At 48.7% G+C, this 23,719-nt stretch overlaps 2 protein-coding genes across 3 annotated transcripts; both read left to right on the top strand.

Moving 5' to 3' along the window:
- Positions 1–4,513: 4,513 nt before the first annotated feature.
- UXT (ubiquitously-expressed, prefoldin-like chaperone) lies at positions 4,514–10,417 on the top strand. Its single transcript, XM_012730270.1, has 7 exons — positions 4,514–4,559; positions 4,733–4,839; positions 5,768–5,849; positions 5,959–6,026; positions 6,295–6,402; positions 10,036–10,099; positions 10,315–10,417. Exons 2-7 carry the CDS (start codon positions 4,742–4,744, stop codon positions 10,366–10,368), a joined length of 474 nt encoding a protein of 157 aa, XP_012585724.1. The 5' UTR covers positions 4,514–4,559; positions 4,733–4,741; the 3' UTR covers positions 10,369–10,417.
- A 1,239-nt stretch (positions 10,418–11,656) lies between these two features.
- ELK1 (ELK1, member of ETS oncogene family) lies at positions 11,657–23,356 on the top strand. Of its 2 annotated transcripts, none has more exons than XM_004689992.2 (7): positions 11,657–11,748; positions 15,232–15,324; positions 18,728–19,000; positions 20,940–21,389; positions 22,011–22,457; positions 22,977–23,078; positions 23,163–23,356. In XM_004689992.2, exons 3-7 carry the CDS (start codon positions 18,791–18,793, stop codon positions 23,259–23,261), a joined length of 1,308 nt encoding a protein of 435 aa, XP_004690049.1. In that variant the 5' UTR covers positions 11,657–11,748; positions 15,232–15,324; positions 18,728–18,790; the 3' UTR covers positions 23,262–23,356. The 2 variants fall into 2 exon arrangements, with proteins under 2 accessions (XP_004690049.1, XP_012585718.1); XM_012730264.1 differs by having other exon boundaries at positions 15,176–15,324.
- The last annotated feature ends 363 nt before the right edge of the window (positions 23,357–23,719 follow it).

Below are 23,719 nucleotides of genomic sequence, written 5' to 3'. Positions count from 1 at the left end.
GAAAGAAAAGCCTTATTCAGGTCGTACTTATCCTCAGTGGTCTGGAACGCCACACATATGAGCAATCTGCTTGCATTTTCTAGATAAACTGGAGAAGGCCCTAGAAAGCTACTCATCCCTCTCTAGGTGTAAAACACAATGAATGTAGGTAGGAAAAGGCAAGAAATGGCTGCACTTTGAATGTATTCCTCGAACTACATGCAGTCCCATCAGCAAAGCATATCCCTCTTACCACCTGAGCACATTTACTTGTAATCTCTGCCCAATCACATGGCTGACCATTAAGCTACACTCTCCCAGGGACTATCCCAACAAAGCCAGGCTGAAGTAAAAAACGATTTTTGTAAAAACTGAGCAGAAACTAAAGCAACCAGACACTTAAGAAACTGAGTCCTTAGAATTAGTTTAACATGTCACAATATGAATAAACAAACAAAACCACTCCTTAAGTATGAGAGGATCAGCAACTACAGCTGTTATGTTATTTTAAATGTCCTGTTTTCTCACATACATCAGATACACACTTAGTCATAAGTAACTGGTGGCTGAAGCCAAAAGACTGTTACAGGTGGTGCCCACCCTCCAACCCCCAGATGGGATTGCTCATGAGTATAGGTAGCTCCAGGGAAAAAGCTAAAAAGTATCACAATTTGGGATAGGGCAATGGATAAGAAATATGAGAGAGGGAAGCAGGGGTGCAGATTCATTCTGTCCTCAGAATTCAGCGTTTTCGGATCTTCCGTATTTGGGGTCAGCAGATTTCTGCCCTCACTGTGCCGATCTTCCAGAAGGCTGTTGTGGGCCTCTGAAGCTGGAGGCCTCCAGCAGCCAAACGCAGAGGGGAAAACTTCAGAGGCTTTGCAATTAGCCAAGCCACTAAAATTGTTCCCATTTTTGCTGCTATTACATCCTGGCAAAGAAGGCGAAGACCTGGAGCCAGGCGCCTCGCTGAGCTGTGACAGTGGCCATTTATCAGGTCATTCAGCTTCTGCAGCTGGTGTCTTGAGTGTCGCTTGTCTGGTGCTGTGCTAGGACATCCTGGCAACTTTGAGAGCTTCTCCTGTTGTGTCTTCTGTTGTCTTCATGAGTTGGAAACTGGCCTGGAGTCTGGCTTCGGTGTACTCCAGGTTGGCAGAGGCAGGAAGACCCCATCTTGGACACCTGGCCTATTGTTCAGGAGAGGAGTTCCATGTCTTCAGTGAGGAGAAGACACCACTTTAGCCCCTTTTGTTTAGGACTGAAAAACACTGGACACAGCTTTGGGTGAAGCAAAAGGTCATTTTTGGCTTCAATAACACTTTGTTTTTCCCTTGTTTGTTAGATAAATCCCATTGTTGTTGTTGTTCCTAAGCCTGAGTAGTCTTGCAATTGTGCACGTGCTGAAGAACTCAGAGAGTGACCGGTAAACTATTTGGGCAGCATCCTAGGCCAGTTTTAGCATCCTTGCTGCCCTGTAGCAATACCATAGTTAAACTGTTGAAAGACAAAGAGGAAAATGCGGAAATTGGCAGAGAAAATAACATTACTTTAACTACCACAATAAGCTTAAATCTGATGTGTTTTCAGAAACAGTACAGGGCAGAAGCCTGGGATGATAATCCTACTGCTGGAGGAAAGACACTGTCAACCGAGAATGCTCTATCTAGCAAATCTAAGCTTCAAAAATGAAGGCAAAATGGGAGTCCAGCAAGTCAGTGGCACAATGGAGATGCTAAACTATCCTTCTCCAGAGTCCCAACTAAACTACAGCAAACCAAAGTTAATAATGCATGAGAGATAGACAACTGCAGCATGAAACAGGAGCAATGGTCCAGTAGAAAGCATTAGGGAAAACTTTAATTGAACTGTGTTTGCAGCAATGTGGGAAAATGCAGCTTGAGGGAGGGTGGGGTGACTGCTGCACAGAACCCAATACAGCTGTTGACTCAGGGGCACGGACCCTCATCAGAGACTTGGGAGATGCAGCCCTGTACTGAATAAGGGTGTGCCTGTAGTCCCAGTAAGTCCCCTTCAGTAAGCTGAGGCTGGAGGATGGCTTGAGGCCAGTTCTGGGTTGTAGAGCACCACACCACACCACCAGTCTTCACTAAGACTGGCATCGATCTGGTGACCTCCCAGGGAACGGCCAGCTTGTCTAAGAAGGGATAAAATGGAGCAGGTCAATGAAAAGTCATTTCACCAAAGAATATCTGGGTGACGACACGACAAGATGTTCCATAGCATCAGCTTTCAGGGAAGTACAAACTAAGGTTGCCATGAGATCACTACACTACACAGTTATCAGAATGGCTACAGTTTCAAAAGTAGTGATGACCCAGTAGAAAAATGGGCCACTCATACATTGCTGATGGGACTGTAAAATGGAATTGCCACAAAATGTGTGCCTGATATTGAACATGTATATTGATATTGATGTTTATAACATTGAACCCAGCAATTGCACTCTTGTGCACTTGTCTGAGACATGAATACTTATGTCCACACAAAAACCTGTCCACTGATGCTCCTAATAACTTGATTTATAATAACCCCAAATTGGAATCCACACAGATGTTCTACAACAGGTGAATGGTTAAACTACAGTCAGGTCATGTATACATTGGAATACCACTCAGCAATAAAGAGGAATGAACTATTGACATAACTCCAAGGACAGTCCCTATAAACATGGTAATTACTAGAGAGGAAGGAGGGAAGAGCTTGGTTTTGGATAATGACAGAGGCAGGGGTTAAGGAGAGGGAGGAAGTCAGGTAACACACTGCATGGTATAGTAGGAAATGTACACACACATATTGTTTATGGCCTGTCTGTTCTGAGTTAACTTTCCAGCCCAAGGATACACCTATCTGAAGAAGCCTCAGCATGTGGGGCATGCCTGAGACTAGGTGTCCAGGAGAGTGATAAGGAGATCCTGGGGCTGAACAACATGAGCTCCTGGCAGTGGTGAAGGCCAATGAAAGGAAACGGGTTTGAGGAGAAATAGTTCAATTTGTCGATAAATCAAGCAGGCCAGTAGATCAGTGAATGAAAGCCCGCCATTCAGCTTTTAGGCAGAGGGCAAGGGTATTTATCTAGTTTCAAGGTAGTAGAAGCTGAGTGGGCAAGGGTTACAAAGGATAAGGGAGGAGTGGGCAAGGGTCAGCATGTCCATCCTTGCGACACAAGTGTCTGGAGGTTTCAGTGGACACCAGCTGCTTTTGCTATCACCTGGTGGTCAGCAATTCAGATATTATCAGATGCTCTTTCCCCTCGAAGGTAAGAAAACAAAGTTTGTTAAGCCTAGAGGGTAAATAAAGGAAACGGGAGAGTTTATGTGGTGGGACAGAGACAGACATATACTTTGTTGCTCCATCAATAAATCCATTCAGTAACTTAAGTACATAAAAATAACTAACAAAAATAAATTTTAAAAAACGTATACATTCAGGCCCTCTCTGGTGGCGCAGCGGGTTAAAGCACAGCACTGAGAAGCTAAAGCCACTTACGCATGAGTTCCATTCCCGCCTGCCCCGGAGGTGACCACATGGTGTGGCAGACCTCTCCTGACCCGCCCGCTGCTCCCCTCAGCAGTGTACTTCATTGATCTGCCTGTTCTGCTCCCCACTCTGTCTCTGGTGAAGCCTCTCGCCGCCCCTGAGCCTCTGGTTTGTACCCCAGTTCTGTATCCACAGATAAATAAATCTTAAAAAAAAAAAGCGTATACATTTTAAATAAGAAACTTTCTAACTACAAACTCGCTGATCTTGGGCAAAGGACTTGAGGGACCCTCATTTGACGCCCCTATTAAATGAAGTGATTGGACACAGAGTATTGTCAATATCTGCCTGAAGCTGTATGCACAAATACATAAATCTTTGGGGGAAAAAAAGCGTATACAGTTAAACAGAAACATAAGAAACTTTCTAACTACAAACTAGCTGATCTTGGGCGAAGGACTTGAGGGACTCTCATTTGACGCCCCTATTAAATGAAGTGATTGGACACGGAGTATTGTCAATACCTGCCTGAAGCCTAGTTATGGACTGCAGGTTGCAGGGCTAGGTTAAGTAAGACGAGGTTTTGAAAGTTTGTTTCTGTTTCAAACTTTTAAAATGTTTCCATTCATTCACGTTGCTGGAGTCTAACCCAATCCTCTCTAGTGAAATTCAAAATCCAGGGGACAGATCACAGGGATGTACTCGCTTTTTACAGACCAGAACCATACGCAATTCAGATGCCCTCTGCTTCCCAAACTTTAGCTTTTAAATACTAAACGTTTCACTCCTCTACCTCCACCTGAGCGCCCCGCCTCTCCCAAATCCACCAAATCCCATTAGCCCCATGAGCCACGCATGGCCCCACGCGCAATCCGTGTTCCCACGCTCCACAACTCGGCGAGCTCAGCAGATTCCACAGCGCCCAGCCCCTCCCTTCCTCACTTCTGCTGTTTTCTTGGGCTCAGGACCGCCCTTCTCCACCTGGCTATTTGGTTGGCCAGCGCCCTTACTGTACGTCATTCACCCGCGCCACCCGGAAGCCCTGGTTCATACCATCCGTCCTTATTGCCGGTGGCTCTAAGGTAATGGCTGCATTTGGGTACCCCTGGGTGGCGGGACCCCGGAGTTAGGAATTGCAGAAGGCGGAACCCCCAGCATGAGCTGGGCGATCCCACTCCCTACGTTGAGCGGGTACAGAGGTATTGCGCATGAAGTCAAACTGGTCAATGTGATCTACCCCCTCCCCATTCCTCAGGAGCCCATCATGGCGACGCCCCCTAAGCGGCGGGCTTTGGACATCACGGGGGAGAAAGTGCTGCGTTATGAGGCCTTCATCAGTGACGTGTTGCAGCGGGACCTGCAGTGAGTGACAGCGCCGGCCAGGGCGCTTGGAACGTTCCACGTGGTGGGCGGGACTTTCGGAGTCAGGGTCTAGCCTTCTGATTGGTGAGCGGGGCGCTCAGAGCCCAGCCCTGTGGCGCTCTTCACGGAAGGAGGGCGACTTCCGGGGTGCGCATTGGCTGGGACTTCGCGAGCTTCACGGAGGGTGTGTTGCGCATGCGCCGTATCAACCGTTGCTTAATGTGTAAGAGCTAAGTCTCTGAATCCGAAGTTCTCAGGTTCCTGCCCGGGCTTGACCGTTTCACCATCTGTGTGAACACGTTGCACCTTGCCTCGCTTTTCTCTGCCTTAATTTCCTCAGACGTGAAACGAGGAAGTTAAATGAGGCCTTGGTTAAGTGGCGGTTTTGAGTTTTCCATGTGTTCAGCACTTGAAAAGGATTTACATGAATATCAGAGGCTCTATGAGTATGAAAATTTATTTTTACTGTCATTATTACTCTGTTCAGAACTGGGACTTAGAGTTCTCTAAAAGGAATGGAGGATTTTTCAACAGTTAGAATAGGATATTCAGATTGGAGGAAGGTGTTGTGTAACACTTCTTACAGGTAACGGCTACCACAAATACAGAACTTACTATTTAGAAGGCACTATTCTTAGTGCTTTATGGTGAAAACTCATTTAATTCTCCTGATGACGCTAGAAAATAATATACTTATCCCTATTTTCTGAACCAAAGAGGTTACTTTCCGTAGTCACACAACTAGTAAGTAAAAATGGAGAGCCGGGATTCAAGCTCAAGCAGTCCAACCAGAGTCCAGATCTCCTGCACTAAAACACCTCTTTAGCCTAGGTGAATGAGGGTTTAGGATCATGTTAACATGTATGCCAAAAGGGACAAGGCTTCCTGATGGTCACCATTTTATTCTTGTCCCATCATCTCCCATCAGAAAGGTGTTGGACCATCGAGACAAGGTATATGAGCAGCTGGCCAAATACCTTCAACTGAAAAATGTCATTGAGCGACTCCAGGTAAAGACTCCAGGATTAGGTACCTTTTTGCAAGGGAGGAAGATGGGAGGAGACCAAAATCTGTCACATGATCCAAAAGTGGTCACTGACCCCTACCTCTTTTTCACAGGAAGCTAATCACTCGGAGTTATATATGCAGGTGGACTTGGGCTGTAACTTCTTCGTTGACACGGTGGTGTGAGTGTCTACCTGCCCCTCTGAGCCCACAGGGTTCAGCTTCCCCCTTCCTTCATTCAACAAATATTTTTCTGAGTATCTGGTACATACCAGACATTGTACTAGATGCTGGAGATGTGATGGTGAATGAAGTAGGACAAAACCCCTGCTGTCCCATAGAGCCTCAACTTGGGGAAGGAGGGGAAAGGGAAGTAATAAATCTTAAGTTGTGTGGTATGAGAAACATCATAAGTACTTTCTCTACTTCCTCTAATTATTCTGTCCTCAGCCCAGACACTTCCCGGATCTATGTTGCCCTTGGATATGGTTTTTTCCTGGAGTTGACACTGGCCGAAGCTCTCAAGTTCATTGATCGTAAGAGCTGTCTCCTCACAGAGTAAGTTTATTCCATGATGATAGTGTCTAAAAATACCACCCTTTGCCAGCACCCATCTCTTTGCCAATGGCCACCTGTGGGATCTATCTCCCTTCTTCCTCAGGACTCAGACTAAGGCAAGTGGGGCTGCAAAGCTCAGCCCCAGGTGTAGTGCATAATAAGCCCTTCATAAACGGTCTTCATGTTCTTCATTCACCCAAACGTTGATTGGGCATCCATGGTATGCCAGGCTCTGTAGTTGGTGGCATCCATTGTATGCCAGGCTTTGTAGTTGGTGGTGGGCAGACAGTAGTGAACAAGATAGAAAGGGTCCTTGAGGGTTTACATGAAGGATTATACCATTATACATTACTACAATTTTGATCAGATCTGGGGGTTCTCAGCCTATAAATAAAACAAATTACCTCTGACTTCTCCGTCTGCCAAATTCTGTGCTTTTCACTGTGCTTTCACCACACTGACCTTTAACAGACTTCTTTAAATACTGTTAGGATGGTCCCACCTTGGGGCGATTGTACTGGCTGTTCTCTTTGCCTGTAGCACTCTTTCCCCGGTACATGCATAGCATCCTTTCTCCTCACTCAATTTAAGTCTTGCTAAAATATCATTTTTCAGTGAGGCCTTCTATAACCTAACTTTGAAACTGCAACTGCAGGCACTCTTGATTCCCCTTCCTTACTCTTTTTCCTTTTCCCCCTAACACTTAGGACCTCCTTATGTTTACTGTGTAATTCACTTCTTTGTAATGTTGTTTGCCTCCTCCCACTAGCATATAAACTTCACAAATGGTATAGTTTGTACCCCGAAGTGACCAGACTAGTGCATAGTCTATAGTAGATACCCCTTGTTTGTTGGATGAGTTTAAAAGGAAACAAGTTGATGTGAGGGTTCAATGGGATCTAAATGGTGATGAGGAGGTGACGTGGGAAGAAAGTATGGGCTCCAGTTGGGTTTAAGGTTTTATGCAAGGGTGGGGGCTATTAAGAGTATGGATGAGAAGTTTGAAATGTAGCTAGGGAAGGAACACAGAGAAAGGAACATTTGAGTCACTCGGTCCAGTGAATAAGCCATTAGGCTCTGAAAGAGCATTCCTGGCAAGGGCACCAGCATGCCTGCTGAGTTAAAGGAACTACGAAGAGTGGAACATGGTTCCGAGGGAGGGAGGGAGGGAGGGAGGGAGGAAGTGGGTGCTGAGCAACTTAGATTGACAGCACCCCACCAGTATGAGTATCACTCACTGCAAATTCCTCTGGGTCACATTTGTCTTTATTATCACTCTATTCATTTCTTCCAAAGTCGCTTCCCCTAGGGTCTCAGTAAATCATTTGCCTGAGGGATGTGCTTTCACAGTGCAGTTCTGAGCCCTCGGCCATTTAAACTAAGTTAATTTACTAACAAAAGCTTTCCTTGTTACACTGCAAAATTTCTGAACCTTTTGAATAGATTTTAAGTTTTTGAGACTTGATTCTTTCCCCAAAATGGCATGTTTTAAGTTATCGGTCTTTTTAATATAGTGACCTGGTTTATTAGTAAAATGAAAAATGTGATTGAGTCTCTTACCACTTTACCATCATTAGTAGGACTCCTTAGAAGTTTAATCTTTCTAGAAGATGGGGATTTGAATCAATGTAGTTCACTCTCCTTTAAAAAAATACTTGGTTACTTTGAACTAACTTTCTTGCAAGTTATGGAACCAAAGCTATCTGTCAGTCCTTCCTGTTTTTAGTATCTCTTTGTTTGGGGAGCGGATCCTGTCTATGTGTCTATTCTTTCCTGATTACACAGAAAGGAGTGCACATCCACACCCATAAGTAGACATGTAAGGACTGTTAATACTACCTTACATAGTCACTAAGTAGTAATATTTAAACACCCCTTTTACGTTACAACCAGCAGTTGGTGAACTTTACATTTGTCTCCTTTTAAGTATTGTGCTCATAGCCTTTTATAGACTCAGCTTGTAGCATAAGCTAACTTTGTTCTTTTTTGATGTTCAAATTGTCCCTTAGAAGCTGATTAAGTTCAACATTCCAGTCAGAGCAGACAGACAAAAAAATAAATAAATGAGATAGTATGTCCCAGACTGACAATGCTGTGGAGAATAAGAAACATCACCTGGGATGGAGCAGTTGTGCTTTTAAATAATCTTTGATGGCCTGGGTGGGGAGGGGGTAAAGAAACAGAGAGGAGTCCAGGAACAACTGGAAGGATGGCCGGGTAGTCTGGACTGAAATATATATTTGGTAGATAGAGATTTAGAAATGGATTCATACTAATTGTTTCCAATTTAACACCCTGTGTTGTGACCTTCTGCTTTCCATGTAGCGTTTAGTTTCATTTATCCCTCAAACTGATTCCCAGCACAATGAAATCCACATTCCTTAGCACATCCAGATCCTGCACCCGCTTCCTACCGCTTCCTACTCCTTGGACCTTGTATCACTTTATTCTTCCACCATTTACTTAATTATTAACTCTCTGGCCTTCTCGCTGCTGCTCAAAAAGCCCCTTTATGCCTCTTTGGCTTTTTGTGGAAAAGATCCTCCTATTGTTTAACTCTTACTCGAAAGGCCTTCCTTCTCCTTTGTATTAGTTAGGATTCTTTTGGGTGACCAGTCAAAGCTGACTTAGATACAAGAAATTGACTGGTTTCTGTAATTCAGTCCAGGGGCAGTGAGGTTTCCAGCAACTCCACCTTCTTAGTTGCTAAGACCCTGACATCTTCAGAGTCTTCTCTCTCACACCGACATCCAACCCTTTGGTTGACCTACCTTGAAAATATACCCCAAATAATCATTGCCCATCACCCCAACTGCTGCAACTGTAGCCTCTGTCTCCATCTCTCACCTGGACTACTGCAATTGCTTCTCCACTGCACTTCTACTTCCACTCTCTCCTGAGCCCTAGCTAATTCTCCACACATCAGAAGGGTAGATCCTTTTCATCTTTTGTCAGTTCACATCCCTTCTCTGCTCACAGCCATCCTCTGGCTCTCATCTCACCTGACATAAAAGGGAGTCCTTTCCGTGGCCTTGTAGGCTTCACACGCGTGCTTACCACTCTGATCTCATCTCCTGCAGTGTCTCTTCACTTCTGCAACCACACAGGCCTCTTTGATGTGCCTCACTTGTGCCAGATACATTTCTACTTCAGCAACTTTGTATTTGTTACCCCTTGTGACCGGAATGCTCGGCCTCCATATGTCCACACAATTTTCTATATTTCAAATCTTTGTCCAAATGCTTCTCGTGAAGCCATCCTGAGCACTCTTAAGAGTTGCGGCCTCCACTTCTTATCCTCCCTTGTGGCTTAATTTTGCATTGTTCCATCATTTACTTGTTCCTCTTAATAAGAATTTAAGCTCCATGAAGCTAAAATTTTTGTTGTATTTGCTGCTGTCTCCCAGTATCTAAAACTACCTGGCCTAGAGTCAGCATTCAGTAAAAGTCTTTGAGTGCAGTCCAGATGGTGGCCAGGCATGCCTGCACAAGAGCAGGTCAGGTAGTCAGGTGTCCTGCCAACTGCAATGTGGAAGTCACGCAAGAGGTAGGTAGCTCTTCAAGTGAGGAGGGAGTATGGCCCTCAGGGTCATAAGTGGGGCCCACTTGGCCCTTTCTTGTTTCTTTTCTCCAGGCTCAGCGACAGCCTCACCAAGGACTCCATGAATATCAAGGCCCACATCCACATGTTACTAGAGGTGAGAACAGCTCACTCGATCCCAGACTCATGTCTCCTATGTGTATTTCGGGTGGTGACCTGAGAAAAGGAGAGAACCAGAAACCATCTTGCCTTCTAAACTGCAGCCAAGCTAGAGCCAGGCTGGCTGAGTGGGGTGTGCATGGGGGGTTAGAGCAAGCCTGGAGCTGGGCCTGGACCCAGCCTCTATTCAATCTCTTTCGTTCTCTTTTTCAGGGGCTTAGAGAATTACAAGGTCTGCAGAATTTCCCGGAGATGCCTCACCATTGACTTCTGCCCTCACGCCCCCGACATTAAAGAGCCTGAATTCTTTGAGTCACATGGCCCTTCTTTTCCCCCTTTAGCCCTTGCTGCTTGCTAAGGTACCCTGTTTATAAAGCACAAAGTTATGAGGAAACCCAGAGATCTCTCTTTGTGGAACCGTTAAGGCTCCCCTCAAGTCCCGCCTCCAGTCTGTTGCCTGGCAGCATTTACCACTTCACTTTCTGTGGTGCCCTCTATATTCTGTCTCCTTGACAACCTGGGCCCCTAACTTGACCCTTCTATCTTCCTGCACACACTCTGAATTAATGATGGTAGCCAATGGGCCCGTGCAGGGGAGAGATTCGTCCCCGAGGCAGTCAGCCTTTCACTCCAGGCCCTGAGGTTTACCCCTCTCCCACACTCCAGGTCGTTCCTCAGGTACCCTAAATTACGCCCACACCCGCCTCCGCCCAAACACGGCCAGGGCCGGCTTCTAAAGGGTCCCGGCTTCCACCAATGGGCGCAGAGCCGGATCCCGCCTCCCCGGCCCGGCCCTATTCCAGGTTGGGTCCAACTTCAGCCAATCAGTGCAGAGCCAGGTTCCGCCCCTCCATAACTAACTGCAGCTCGACCCTGCCCTCCTCACAGGCACTTGGTTTCCGCCACTCAGAGCTCCTTTGCACGTCTGGCAGCTGTCCTGCCCTCCTACCTCTGCTCGGTTCTAAATTTGTCTTTTCTAACCAATCACTGTAGCGTTGGCCTGCCCGCCTACGCAGAGCCCTGGTCCGACCCCCAACTTGCCGGCTGCTACGCCCACTCCTATACAAGTCCCGCTTCCGCTGAGCGGCGTGGAGTGCAGTACCGCCCCGTTGGTGTTTTGGCAGCTGTCTAGGAGAAGCCCGTCCGCCAACCAGCAGAAAGCAGGCCCACCCATCCCCTTCCTTGGCAGCGGGCAGCCTCCCTTCTGTCCCTTAAAGGCCAATCAGGGCGAAGCATGCGCCCTCAGACTTGTCAATCGCCTCTGGGCTCGGTGTCTTCCTGGAGCCAATCAGGATGGGGTGCCGGCGGCGAACAGGCCCCTCGGAGCCCAGGCGGCCATTTGCGTTCCGTCTGTTCCCCTTGGGCCTATCGCTGCTTCGCTCTGTGGGGCAGGGCCCGCCTCCCCGACCCTGGAAGCCGCGCAGTGCATCCGTGACGCTTTGGCCAATCTTCTAGCCTTGGAACGCTCGGCTCCTCCTTCATAGGCCCACGTGAGCGGTGGGGAAACGCAGGGGCGGCTTCTAAGGTGCTACCGCCGCCGCCGCCGCCGCCACCACCGCCTCGGATCCGGGGCCTGGGGGGCGGTGGGGCCGCGCATGGAGCCCCCGCCCCCCGGAGCTGCTAACACCGCCGCTGCGCTACGCACAGGTGAGCCAGGGGCTCGGAGGGTGGAGGGCCGGGTCCGTGACCCCACGTATCCTTCCCGCCCCCGCACGGGGGATGTGGCTTGGCCGGTGGCCTGCTGATGTTCGACTCCCCACCACGGCTGGTGGACCTGCCAGTGGCATTGTCCCCTCCCTCGCCCCTTGTAGTGGATCTGACCATGGCCTAATCCCCCCTTCTGTTTTATAATGGATCGGTCTGCGTGATTACATTTCTCCCCACCCCACCTTACAGTAGACTCGCCCGTGGTCTTGCCCCCCACCCCCACTTATTAGAGACCAATCTTTGGCATTGTCCAACTCCTTGACAGTAGGTGCATCTAAGTATGCTTCTTCCATCCTCAACTTTCAGACCCCGTCTGTGTGATCTTGTTTGTTTCATCCCTTCTGTTCCTTGTAGTGAATCAATCCGCGGTGTTGAGACCCCCCCCACCCGTGCCTCTCAACTGTTAATCTGTGAATTTGTATTTCTGCTTCCTCCAAACCCCCATCGCATCAGTCCATGGTTTTAGCACATACACACCCCCATTTTACAGTGGATCAGTCGACATGCTTGTAGTCACATCCCCTAGTTATCAGTCTTCCCTTTTGGTAGATACACTCCACTTCGTGGGCTTCTCCCCTCCTTTTAATAGTGGGCCATTTCAGTGCTTTCTATCCCCCGTTTTCAGTAGCCCAGTTCGTCGTGGCCTCGTCCCTCTCTCCTTTAGTCTCCACTATTGTGTAAGCGTCAAGGAGGGTTTCTTTCCCCTCGCCTCCAGTAAATAAGAGGAGCCTTGCCTCACCACCACTACCACCACCCCTTTACCTTTGCAGCAAATCTGCTCATTGGCCTTCCTGCTGCCAGTGCACTTGGGCTCACTCCCCACCCCCTCAAGCTCTCAAGTCTGGTCAGTGATTTGTAATCCTTTCCCCACGAGGGGCAGCCTGTATGCTTTTATTTCTCCCTCTTTTCCTTGTGGTGGATTAGTCTGTGGCCTTCCTGGCCTCTATCGCCTTTCTTAATAGTGGACCAGCCTGTGTGCTCGTTGAACCCAGGCCTGATTTTAGTCTAGAACACACACCCCCCACACACATTGTTAACAATTAAGACAGTTTGCCTTACTGTGATAAATGAGTAAATTAGTACTAGTACTAGTAAATTAGTCATACCATTAGAAGCTAACATTTATTGAACACCTACTAGGTACCAGACAAGGTGCTTTCTGATCAAGAGTTCATTTAATTTCTCAGCACTGCCCTGTGAGGAAACTGACATAGGGAGGTTAAATACTCAGAGGCAGCCAGTAAGTGCTTAGTTTTGGTTACCCTTCAGAACACAGGATAATTTTTGATATTCTCCTATCTCAGCTCATCCCATTCCACACAAAACCCCACTCCTTAAAAATCAAATTAGTTCCCATCACCCAGCCTTTTTTGTCCTGTTCTCTCTGCCTCCATTTATACCTTGTCTTGCAGGCATCCATTCCCAATCCCCGCAGACCTTCTATTAGTGATTTAACAACTTTGTGCACCTGTTTCCTCATTTGTAAAATTGAGGGGGGGGGTCAGAATTAGAAGCTCTGCAGTGTAAAGAAAGAATACCTGTGACTTAGTAATAGAACAAGCAACCTGCTTACTTCCCCACAACTCTGTTCCAGCCACACTGTCCTCCTCCCTCCTTAAATTCTCCAGGCAAGGTTCAACTGCTCGAGGCCTTTACATTGCCTCTTTTCTCTACCTGAACCCAAAGATCTACCCCTGGTCTTTGCACAGTTCTTTTCAAATGTCAGTCTCGCAGGACTCAGGGCCCCCTCTGTTTCATTTGCTTTAGCCCTTTATCACTGTCAGACACACACTGTAGAGTTTACAGGTTTATGTATTTATTGTCTGCCTCCCCCATTAGAATTGGAGTCCCGTGTGGGCTTACAGTTTTTGCCTGTGTGTTCACAGGCAGTGAACAAGCTGCTTAGTGAGAAGGATTGTGTACATGAATGAGGGTCATAACACTTCAGACCAGTGGGGGCCTGCGCAGGTAGAGATGAAGAGAGCATGTGAAAGCGGAGCAAGAGGCTGGTTAGTTGTAACTGTTCCATCAACAGGCACCCGCTGGGCACCTGCTGAGTACCAGGCAGTGCAGGACATATGGGAAGGCACAAAGCAGGCAGAAATTCCTGCCTAGGTAGAGCAAACACTTGCTACAGGTGAGGACTACTGACTATAGAAATACAGGTAAAATTAGTGTTTTAAACAAATGCTTCGGGTGAAGTAGGGAACGCAGGAAGAAAGTGTGGGGGTGGTTGAAATCTTGGGCGCAGGACAGGCCACACTTAGAAGGTGTCCAATTTAGGCCTGAAGGAGGTTAGGGTGGGAGGCAGGCTGAAGGAACAGCCAATGCAAAGGCCCTGAGATGAGAGAATGCCTGACATGTTCAAGGAACATGGCAGAGGCCAGTGTGGCTGGAGTAGAATGGAGAGGGGAGAGGGGAGAGGGGAAAGGAGCCAAATGGTAGGGTCCGTGGGAGGGGCTTGGGCCCCAAGTTGGAGGAGGATAACACACTGGCTAATGCAGGCATTTTTGAATGTCTAATGTGTGCCTGAGGTACTATTCTAAGTTACATATGTTGCCATTTAGCCCTCACAAAAGCTTTTGAGACTGGGTCTATTTTAAGGACACTTTCTTTTGAGAGTAAAGTATCTACATTTTACAGGTGTCAAAACAGACCCAGAGAGGTTGGGTAACTTGCTCAAGGTCACACAGCTGGAAAAGGGCAGGGGAGAATGAGACTGAAGACCCAGAGAGACCAGATTTGAGGACAGACAGGTTATTAGACACATTGAAATGCACCAAGGAAAAATTAATTTTGCCTGAGAAATGCTGGAACTTGGCACCTCCCTGGTGGCACAGGGGTTAAGCACAGTACTATGAAGCTATCAGCAGCCACGTCAGTGAGTTTGAGCCCCTGTCGGCTAGAGCTGACCCACACGGCACAGCAGACCTCTCTAGTCTCTCCTGCTTCTCCCCTCAGCAGTGTATTTCAGTCAATCTGCCTGTTCTGCTCCCCACTCTGTCTCTGGTGAATCTTCTCTGCCACCCCTACCACCACATCTCTGGCCTGCACCCCAGCTCTCTGGCCTGCACCCCAGCTCTTGTATGGATAAATAAATAAACCTTAAAAAAAAGAAACTTGATGATTGTGTAATAAAGGGGTCAACCAGGTGCGAAGGGGGAAGGGTGCTCCTGCAGGGAGAATGGCGCCCTCTGTGCTCAGAGGTGGGAACTGGATGAACTCCGGCTGCCTGTGATGTATGCATGCCAGGCTTGCCTTTGTACATGCTGTTCCATTTCAGAAGCGCCCTTCCCACAGATGTCAGGGTGACTTGCTGCTGCTGCCGCTGCTTTCTCAGGTCTCTACTCAAATGTCTCTTACTCAGGGAAGAGAATCCCCGACACTCTCTAGGACCTTACCTTTCTGCTTTTCTTCATCAAGAGCTGCTGTTGTACGTGGCCAGGATTACTAACCGGAGTCATACTACCTGGGTTTGAACCCCAGCTCTGCTGACTTCTGTCCGTGTGACCTTTGGTAAGTGACTTAACCTCTCTACCTGCATTTTCGCATCTGGAAAATGGGAGGTAATAATAATTCCTACAACCCGTAGTGTTAGTTTGAGGATTAAATAAGTTAATTAGTGAAAATGGTGTGTAGCACACAGTCAGGGTTGTATGACGGGTTTGTGTTTTTCAAATTAATATTAGTACTCATTGCATACGCTTAGGTACCTAACAAGCCTGTAAGACTGACCATCTCCAACCTTGACCTCCTGATCTTCCCTACAAACCTGCTCTCCTATTACCGTCCCATCTGATTTGATCCAAGTGGTCACTTTCCAGGTGACCAGGCCACAGACCTAGAATCACTCTTAATGTCTCTCTCATCTTGTCAGCAAATCCTTTTTGCTCTGCCTTCAGATTTTACCCAGAACTCAGCCACTTCTACCAGTTTTGCTGCTCCTACCACCATCTCACTCGGACTATTCCAGTAGCCTCTTCAGCTTCTCCAGTCAGTTCTCACAATAGCCAGAAGGACCCTGTTAGTCACCTCTGTTCACAACCCTCTCGTGGGTCCTGTATCCCCTGGCATCAAAGTGCAAGTCCTTGCAGGGCCCATAATGCCTCCCTGGGTCTGGCCCCTTAGCCCCTCTGCTTCATCTCCTGTTGCCTCCTCGCCGACCTCACCGTACTCCTTTCTCGTCCTCTGACTGTTCAGGCAGCACCCAGCCTCCAGGCCTGTCCCGCTGTTTCTTCTGTCCGGTGGTCACTGCCGGACTCCTTCACTTCTTTTAGGTCTTTGCTCGCATGTCACCTCATCGGCAACTACCCTCACAAATCACAGTTCTTAACCTTGCTTCATTTTTGTCCGTAGTTCTTAGCACCATTGGACATATTCTCTACTTGTCTACCTTGTATCTGGTCTGTCTCCCCCACTAAGAGGTATATTCCACCAGGGCAGGCTTTTTGTGGTTTGTTTTCTTTACTGCTGTATGCCCAGTACTGGCCCACAGGTGACACTCAATAAAAGCTTACTAAGTAAATGAGATAAATAAGCAGAGTCTGAGTAAGGATGATGACTAGAATTTTTATTGGGGGTTACATGAGATATGATAATAAACAAAAACCGTGTGGCTGTTGAGACTTGAAGCAGATCATTGGATTTTACCTGCCCTGGTAGGTTCTGTTGCAGCTGAAAGAGGAACTGGTAAAGTGCGTGCAGTCACTCTGAGCTCATGGCGCCTCTGGTACAAGAGACCTTCAAAATAAGCTCAGTGAAGCCTCTGATGACAGGACACTCTGATCTGGACGCTTCATGGCTTTGTGCCTTGTATAATTGCCTAAAATTGGGCCTGCTGAGCGAACTTCAAAACAGCTTAGACAGAAGAGGAACACACTGTATATTTCATTACAGATGAAAGAATCCAGCTGCAAATGACAGAGGGAGGTTCTTTGAAACCTTCTGATTTGGAAGGTCTTGTGTTTAACCCCACCCAACAATCCCAGCTAGTGAAGTTGATTGATGAAAGCTCGTTAAGGAACAGGAAATTCATGTATATTTCCAATTCACTCTCAGCATAGAGAACAGTTCTGAGGACAGGGAAGATCCGTGCTCTGTGAGACATGCTGAGGGAGCAGTCGGTGTAAAGGCCCAGTTTAGCTTCGTGCAAGTTTAGAAGCTAAGACAACTGGAACTCAACTGCCTGGGTCCAACTTCTGGCCCTGCTCAGAGCAGGGTGCTTAGACATCACTTAGTGCCTCCGCTTCCTCCTGTGTAAATCAGAATATTAAGAATACCTGCTTTTCAGAATTGGGCTGAGAGATGAGTGAGTCAATGCCTGTAAAAAGAACAGTGCAAGTCTCCGTGCCCTCATCCAAAACCCTTGGAGCCAGATGTGTTTCAGAATCTCGAATTTTTCAGAACGGTAACAAGGTACAGAGAAAGTGTTACGTAACACCGCAGCAAACTGTATCAACAGTCATGCTAAGTGAGGCTCAGTAAAAATCAGAGAAGGCCTTGTTTCATTTCAGATCAGGTTTTGCTGCCCAAAGGGTTGCAGAGAAACTTCTCACCTTTACAGCTTTTAGGATTTGGGAATAGCAGATAAGGAACTGCAAACAGATGAGGCACTAGTGCCCTGGCATATTGAATCCATGAAAAAACCTTCTGACGAGACAGTATTCTTAGTCTTATTTACAGGTGGAAAAAAGGAGGCACAGAGGTTAGAGAATATGCCCTGGGCCACAGCATATAAAGTAGCTGAGCCGAGATTCCAGGGATTCCAACCCTGGCAGTGGGGCTCCAGAGTCTGGGCCGTTGTCCATGGGCCATATACCTCTGATAGGAACAATGCCTGGCAGGGACTAAGTGCTCAGTAAATGTTATTGCCATTATCAAGGAGAACCGACAGAAGTAGGTGCAGAGAGTGTGTGATAGAGGACAGAGGAGAGCAGGCATCTAGTTGCAGGAGGGCTTCCCAAAGGCAGGCCCCTTGGGCTGGGACTCAAACTATGAGGAAGGAAACCCCACATGGAGTGAACAGCCTTGCAAGGGGCCAGCAGAAGGAACCTCCTGGAAAACTTGATGTTTGTTGTGGACCATTAGTGTAGTTTTCTATTCCTGCTGTACCAAGTTATTATAAACTTAGCAGCTTAAAAAACAAGTTTATTATTATCTGAGTTCTGTAGGTCATAAGGCTAACCTAGGTCTTATCAGGCTAAAATCACAGTGTCCACAGGACTACATTCTTCCCTAGAAGCTCCAGGGGTTCTTGATTGTTGGCAGAACTCACTTCCTTGAGGTTGTAGTATTAAAGCTTCTCAAAGACTGTCTGCTGGGGGCCATTCCCAGCTTTATGAGGTCAGCACATTCCTAGGCTCAGTGCCCCCTTCCGCTTTCAAAGGGTGAGTCCCTCCCATTCTTTGACCTGCTGCTGCCTTTCCGGTTAGTGCATCTGGTCAAGGCATCTTGCTAAGCTACCTTCCTATCTCCTGATTTATTAAGCGTTTGTGTGATTGGATTTAGCTCACCTGAATAATCCAGAATATTCTCCCTACCTTGAGGTCTGTAATCTTAAATTCATCTGCAAAGCTCCTTTTGCCGTGTTATATATTTGCAAGTTCCACAGGTTAGAACATGGACTTATTTGGGGGGGGCAGGAGAGGAGACGATTGTGTGTATTACAGTCTGCCCTCAGGCCCCCAAAAGAGTCATGTGTTTTTTATGTGTTCTGTCCCATGCAAAAACATTTACAACCACGCTAAGGTCCCCAAAAGTTTCACTCCGTGACAGGTCATCTGAAGCCAGGCTGAGGAGCTAAGCATTTAGCCTGAGGGTGTTTAGGGAATGATGGTGGGGTTCCAGGACAGAGTTGGGAGCAAGGTGGTAAGAAAGGAGTCCTCTTCCTGCTGACCTCCGCCCCCTCGTGTGTCCACAGCCTCTCAGCTCTGAGCCTCTGCCCTCCAGGTACCCCTGGGATGGCGTGAGCGCTTCCCCAGCGATGGACCCCTCTGTGACGCTGTGGCAGTTTCTGCTGCAGCTGCTGAGAGAGCAAGGCAATGGCCACATCATCTCTTGGACCTCACGGGATGGCGGTGAGTTCAAGCTGGTAGATGCCGAGGAGGTCGCCCGTCTGTGGGGGCTGCGCAAAAACAAGACCAACATGAATTATGACAAGCTCAGCCGGGCCTTGCGCTACTACTACGACAAGGTAAGGCGTCAGAGGTCAGGGCTGGACACCCCGACATCGATGGCAGTTATTTCATGTTATTGTCTGAATGGCTGGAACTTTGGAAACTACACTCGGGGTGGCCACTTCTCGGCCTTGCGCGTCCGCTGGTTCCCAGTCCATTGTTGCCCCAGCCCCACACCAGTTCCCATTTATCCCAGTCATTTCATGTCTTGGTCCTACTGTGTTGGCCAAAACCTTCACAGCAATATTAATACAGACCCACACGCACCCCCTTTCTGAGAGTCCCAGAGTCATACTGTCCCATCACCCCTTTCCAACATAAAATTGCTTTACTCCTATAACTAAAACTTTTTTAAAACACGACTAACGTGATTCTTCCTCCTCTAGAACCCCTGGGCCCATCCTGGGCTCCCCGCTTCTGTTGTAATCTGCTCTTATTCCAGCTAGTTGCCTTCGCTTAAACACCCATAGCAGTTTTAAGAATGAGGATTCCGTAAGATTCTTATTCCTGATATCCAGAACTATGACGACATTATACTAGCCTTTCCTTACCTCATTCTCTGGGACCCTCAACATTTTGATCAGTTCTTTTCTTCTCTCAGTACTTTCGCTAAATCCTCATGCATCATGCAAGCTCCTCGCCCCTTCCTCTTGATTCTCAAAGTAACACTGGTCTTGATATCAATCAACTGTTTTACTGTATTCTTCCTATGGCTAAACTTCAAAGTTTCCTCATCTTAGCCTCTCAGACTCCCAGACCAACACTGGGTTCTCTCTCATTACTGCTAATAGTTGACCAGTTCTTTCTTTTAAAAATTTTTTTACCTAAAGTTTCCAAAACAATATTCATTAATTCCTTTTCAGCCCTTTCCTGAGACGCGAAACCCACCCCATGATATATATACCTGACCATCACTGCAGATGCCCCCGGGTGTCCTTGTGGCGTCTGACGCCTCTGGTCCCAGAACAGCCTCAGGCCTATGCTGCACACCCCCAGTCACTTGCGGCATAGGCCATTTTCATATTTGAGACTTACAGTTCAAATCTCCAAAACAACAGTACCACTGTTGCTATCACTTGGTGTTCTGACACCATGCATCCCTGACACCCTCCAGACCTACTCTCAGAATACCCCCAACATGATCTGTGACCCACCAAGGCCAACTTGGAGATTATCCCCGATATTTATACTAGTGATTTAATGTTTTTGTCTAGCTACTCTCAGTTACTGCTTTTGCTAGCCGCCTTAGCTTAAACATCCATAACAGCGCTAAGAATGAGGGTCCTCGCCCTGTCTCCCTAGTGAACCTGACCTGTTCTACCCCAGTGTCAATAGCTTTAAATGATCCTCGGTACTAATCGTTTGTCACCACATTCTTCTATGCTAATTTAGTTTCTTTCAACATTTGTATCAATGACTTCATTTTCCTGTCTTACTTACCATGCTCTGGCAGCCATGCCCAGGGCCTGACCCTGTCAACCCACAGATACCTCTGGGTCCTAGAACCAGGGGGACAGCCACCCCGTACACCAACTCTCCTAGATGGGGGCCACTGTAGAGTGGAGCCAGTGGGTGAGGGGCTGAGGGATGGAGACTTGGAGGGGGATGTATGGGAGGAGAGAAGGGGCAGTAGACTAAAGGAAGAATTGTGGGGGAGAAACTGGAAAACAATGAGACAGGCATCTGGATGGGGAAGAAAGAGGTAGAAACTGCAGAAGGAAAAGGGAGGAGCCCCCAAATTGAGAAAGAGATGGGTAAGATGTGAAATGGGCTGGGAGGGGGAACATAGGAGGAGGTGGAGAGGAGTGTCTATGTAAAAAAAAAAAAAAAACAGGAAAGGGGTAGGTGGGAAGAAAGACACTAGGAGACATGCCCCTCCACCCAGCCCCATGTACACCCTCCCTCCACCCAGGCCCTTTCTTCTAAGCCCTTCTGTCCTGTCTTCGCCCTTCCCAGAACATCATTCGCAAAGTGAGCGGCCAGAAGTTTGTCTACAAATTTGTGTCCTACCCTGAGGTCGCAGGGTGTTCTACTGAGGACTGCCTGCCCCAACCTGAGATGGCTATCACCTCCACTGTGGCAAATGTGGCCCCCACTGCTATACATGCTATCCCAGGGGACACTGCCTCTGGGAAGCCAGGCACACCCAAGGGTGCGGGAATGGCAGGCCCCAGTGGCTTGGCACGCAGCAGCCGGAATGAGTACATGCGCTCAGGCCTCTATTCCACCTTCACCATCCAGTCCCTGCAGCCACAGCCACAGCCACCCACGCATCCTCGGCCTATCTCAGTGCTCCCCAGCACGGCCCCAGCAGGAACAGTAGTGCCCTCCTCGGGGAGCAGAAGCGCCAGCCCCAACCCCTTGGAGACCTGCTTGGAGGCTGAGGAGGCCTGCCTGCCTCTTCAGGTAAGGACTGGAATGTGGAAAATCAGTAAGAGGAGGGGTGTGCAATTCCAAAGTGAATGGGGCAGTAGAAGGGACATAAATGCCCTATGAAAGGACATGTGTCAGGAGGAAGGACACTTAAGTCCCCTTGGAGAAAGGGATGGGGAGAGCTGGGCTTGCACAGAGAGGGCAGGAGGTAAGCGCTGCGATTCCTTGTACCCTTATATAGTAGGTGCCCTGAACATATTTGTTAATGCACTGGTCCTCACATATTAGCACTCATTAGAAAAACCCAAGGTTTCTGACTATGTGGGGACGGATCAGAGAATTAGCACTTTTAACTAGTCCCCAGATGAGGCAGAGGTTGCTGGTCTCTGAGGCAGATTTTTTTTTGAGAACTACTGTGTTAATAAAACAGTAGGTATCCTGGGGATAACCCCCCAGGAGTCCTGGCCCTAGGGGCAGCTCTGCCCCCAGATAGGAGAAGCTGCCCTTGAAGAGGTCCCCCTTCACTGGCGAGGTCCAGTGCACTGCTGGAGCACCGGCCCCAATGTGCAGTATGTCCCCAGCACTATGATCACCCTTCTAATGGAAACTGACTTGGCTCCCGAGGCAATCTTTACACGCCCACTCCTTTCCAAGGTCATCCTGACCCCACCCGAGGCCCCAAACCTTAAATCAGAAGAGCTGAATGTGGAGCCGGGGTTGGGCAGGCCACTGCCCCCAGAAGTAAAGGTGGACCGGCCTAAGGAAGAGTTGGAAGCTGCGTCCAGTGCCGAGGTAGGGTTCGTGCCGGAAGCCTCTAAGGCCGGCGCGGAAGTCCCTCCTGCAGAGGGCGTACCAGCTCGGCTGCCCGCGGTCCTCATGGAGACTGCTGCGCAGGTGGGCGGCCTCCCAGCTTCCACACCTTCCAGCACGGAGATCGCTCAACCTCAGAAGGGCCGGAAGCCTCGGGATCTGGAGCTTCCACTCAGCCCGAGCCTGCTGGGTGGGTCGGGACCCGAACGAACTCCAGGATCGGGAGCAGGCTCTGGTCTGCAGGCTCCTGGGCCCGCGCTGACGCCATCCTTGCTACCTACGCACACATTGGTGAGTGCCGGCAGAGGGGCGGGGCTGGCGCAGCGCGGTGGGCGGGGTCAGGGCACGAGAGCCAATGTGGTTGTCCGCGACATTGGGAGGGTGGTACCTGTGAGCGGCAGTGGCTGTGCAGCGACCAGGCTGAAGGGCCAGGGCCCCCTTAATGAAGGGCTGGCGCGAATCCAAGCCCGAGACTAGCCCAAATGACCGACAGGTCCGGGAGTTTTGTAGGCTGGGCCTGAGGCCTCCACCCATCCCCGGGGCATCCCCTGGGTTTTCTGTGGAAACTGAGTTGGCGCATAGGCAGGGATTTTTGGCCTGGTATTTCCTGTGAGATGTGCAGGGTCTGTTGTAAGAGCCCGAGTTTGACTCCGTGCTGTAGGCGTGGTGACTTGTGAGGTTTGAAAATAGCATGTGGACAGGGTCTAGCGGGTGGTCTTGCCTACTGAGGCTGGGAGGGTGGGTGTGGTAGTTCTTTTTTCCCTCACCTTCCCTCTGCCCAGGTGAACTTCAACCACCTTTTCCCCACAGACCCCGGTGCTGCTGACACCCAGCTCGCTGCCCTCCAGCATTCACTTCTGGAGCACCCTGAGTCCCATTGCACCCCGTAGCCCGGCCAAGCTCTCCTTCCAGGTAGGATCCTCTGCCCCCACCCTGGAGAGGGTACAAGACCCTAACCGGTCCCCATCCATGATGTCTCCCTCTTTCTGTCCCCAGTTTCCATCCAGTGGCAGCGCCCAGGTGCACATCCCTTCCATCAGCGTGGATGGTCTCTCCACCCCCGTGGTGCTCTCCCCAGGGCCCCAGAAGCCATGACTACCACCACCACCACCACCACCTCCTTTCTGGGTTACTCCATCCATGCCTTGAACTTCTCTCCAGCCAGCCGTCTCAAGGAGATACATAGTTCATCCAACAGACTCGTTCTGTGGTCGTGGTGGAGTGGGGGTTCTTAGGAAAAAGGTTCTCTCAATAACCCTTCCACAGAAAAACACAACTTCTCTCTTCTTTGTCAGTCCCCTAGTGGCCGCCCTTACACGTCCCCATTCCAGTGGTGGGGATGGTTTATTTATTTATTTTTTGAAGGCCACTGGGAGGAACCTGGCCCAACCCTTTCAGGGAGGTGGTGAGGGCATCTCCCCCATCTCCACACATTTCCCCCAAGATGAGACAATCGGGGTCAGGCTTGAGAAGGACCTTTCTTTATTTATTTCTCAGCCTGCCCTTGGGGAGCTGAGGGAGCCTGCCTCCATTTCCAGGTGTGAGTAGAAGAG

This window comes from Condylura cristata, unplaced genomic scaffold (genome assembly GCF_000260355.1).
Source record: "Condylura cristata isolate star-nosed mole 26May11 unplaced genomic scaffold, ConCri1.0 scaffold00027, whole genome shotgun sequence".
NCBI lineage: Eukaryota > Metazoa > Chordata > Mammalia > Eulipotyphla > Talpidae > Condylura > Condylura cristata.
The sequence above is the reverse complement of the archived record's forward strand: the minus strand, read 5'-3'. Positions and strand labels throughout refer to the sequence as shown.

What these genes read in the sequence shown, in the direction of transcription:
- ELK1 (XM_004689992.2), top strand. Translation starts at nt 18,791, where the DNA reads ATGGACCCCTCTGTGACGCTGTGGCAGTTTCTGCTGCAGCTGCTGAGA. An exon ending in AGGCCTGCCTGCCTCTTCAG is followed by an intron (nt 21,390 to 22,010) that starts GTAAGGACTGGA and finishes CTCCTTTCCAAG; the next exon opens with GTCATCCTGACCCCACCCGA. An exon ending in CGGCCAAGCTCTCCTTCCAG is followed by an intron (nt 23,079 to 23,162) that starts GTAGGATCCTCT and finishes TTCTGTCCCCAG; the next exon opens with TTTCCATCCAGTGGCAGCGC.
- UXT (XM_012730270.1), top strand. Translation starts at nt 4,742, where the DNA reads ATGGCGACGCCCCCTAAGCGGCGGGCTTTGGACATCACGGGGGAGAAA. An exon ending in GTGTTGCAGCGGGACCTGCA is followed by an intron (nt 4,840 to 5,767) that starts GTGAGTGACAGC and finishes ATCTCCCATCAG; the next exon opens with AAAGGTGTTGGACCATCGAG. An exon ending in ACATCCACATGTTACTAGAG is followed by an intron (nt 10,100 to 10,314) that starts GTGAGAACAGCT and finishes TCTCTTTTTCAG; the next exon opens with GGGCTTAGAGAATTACAAGG.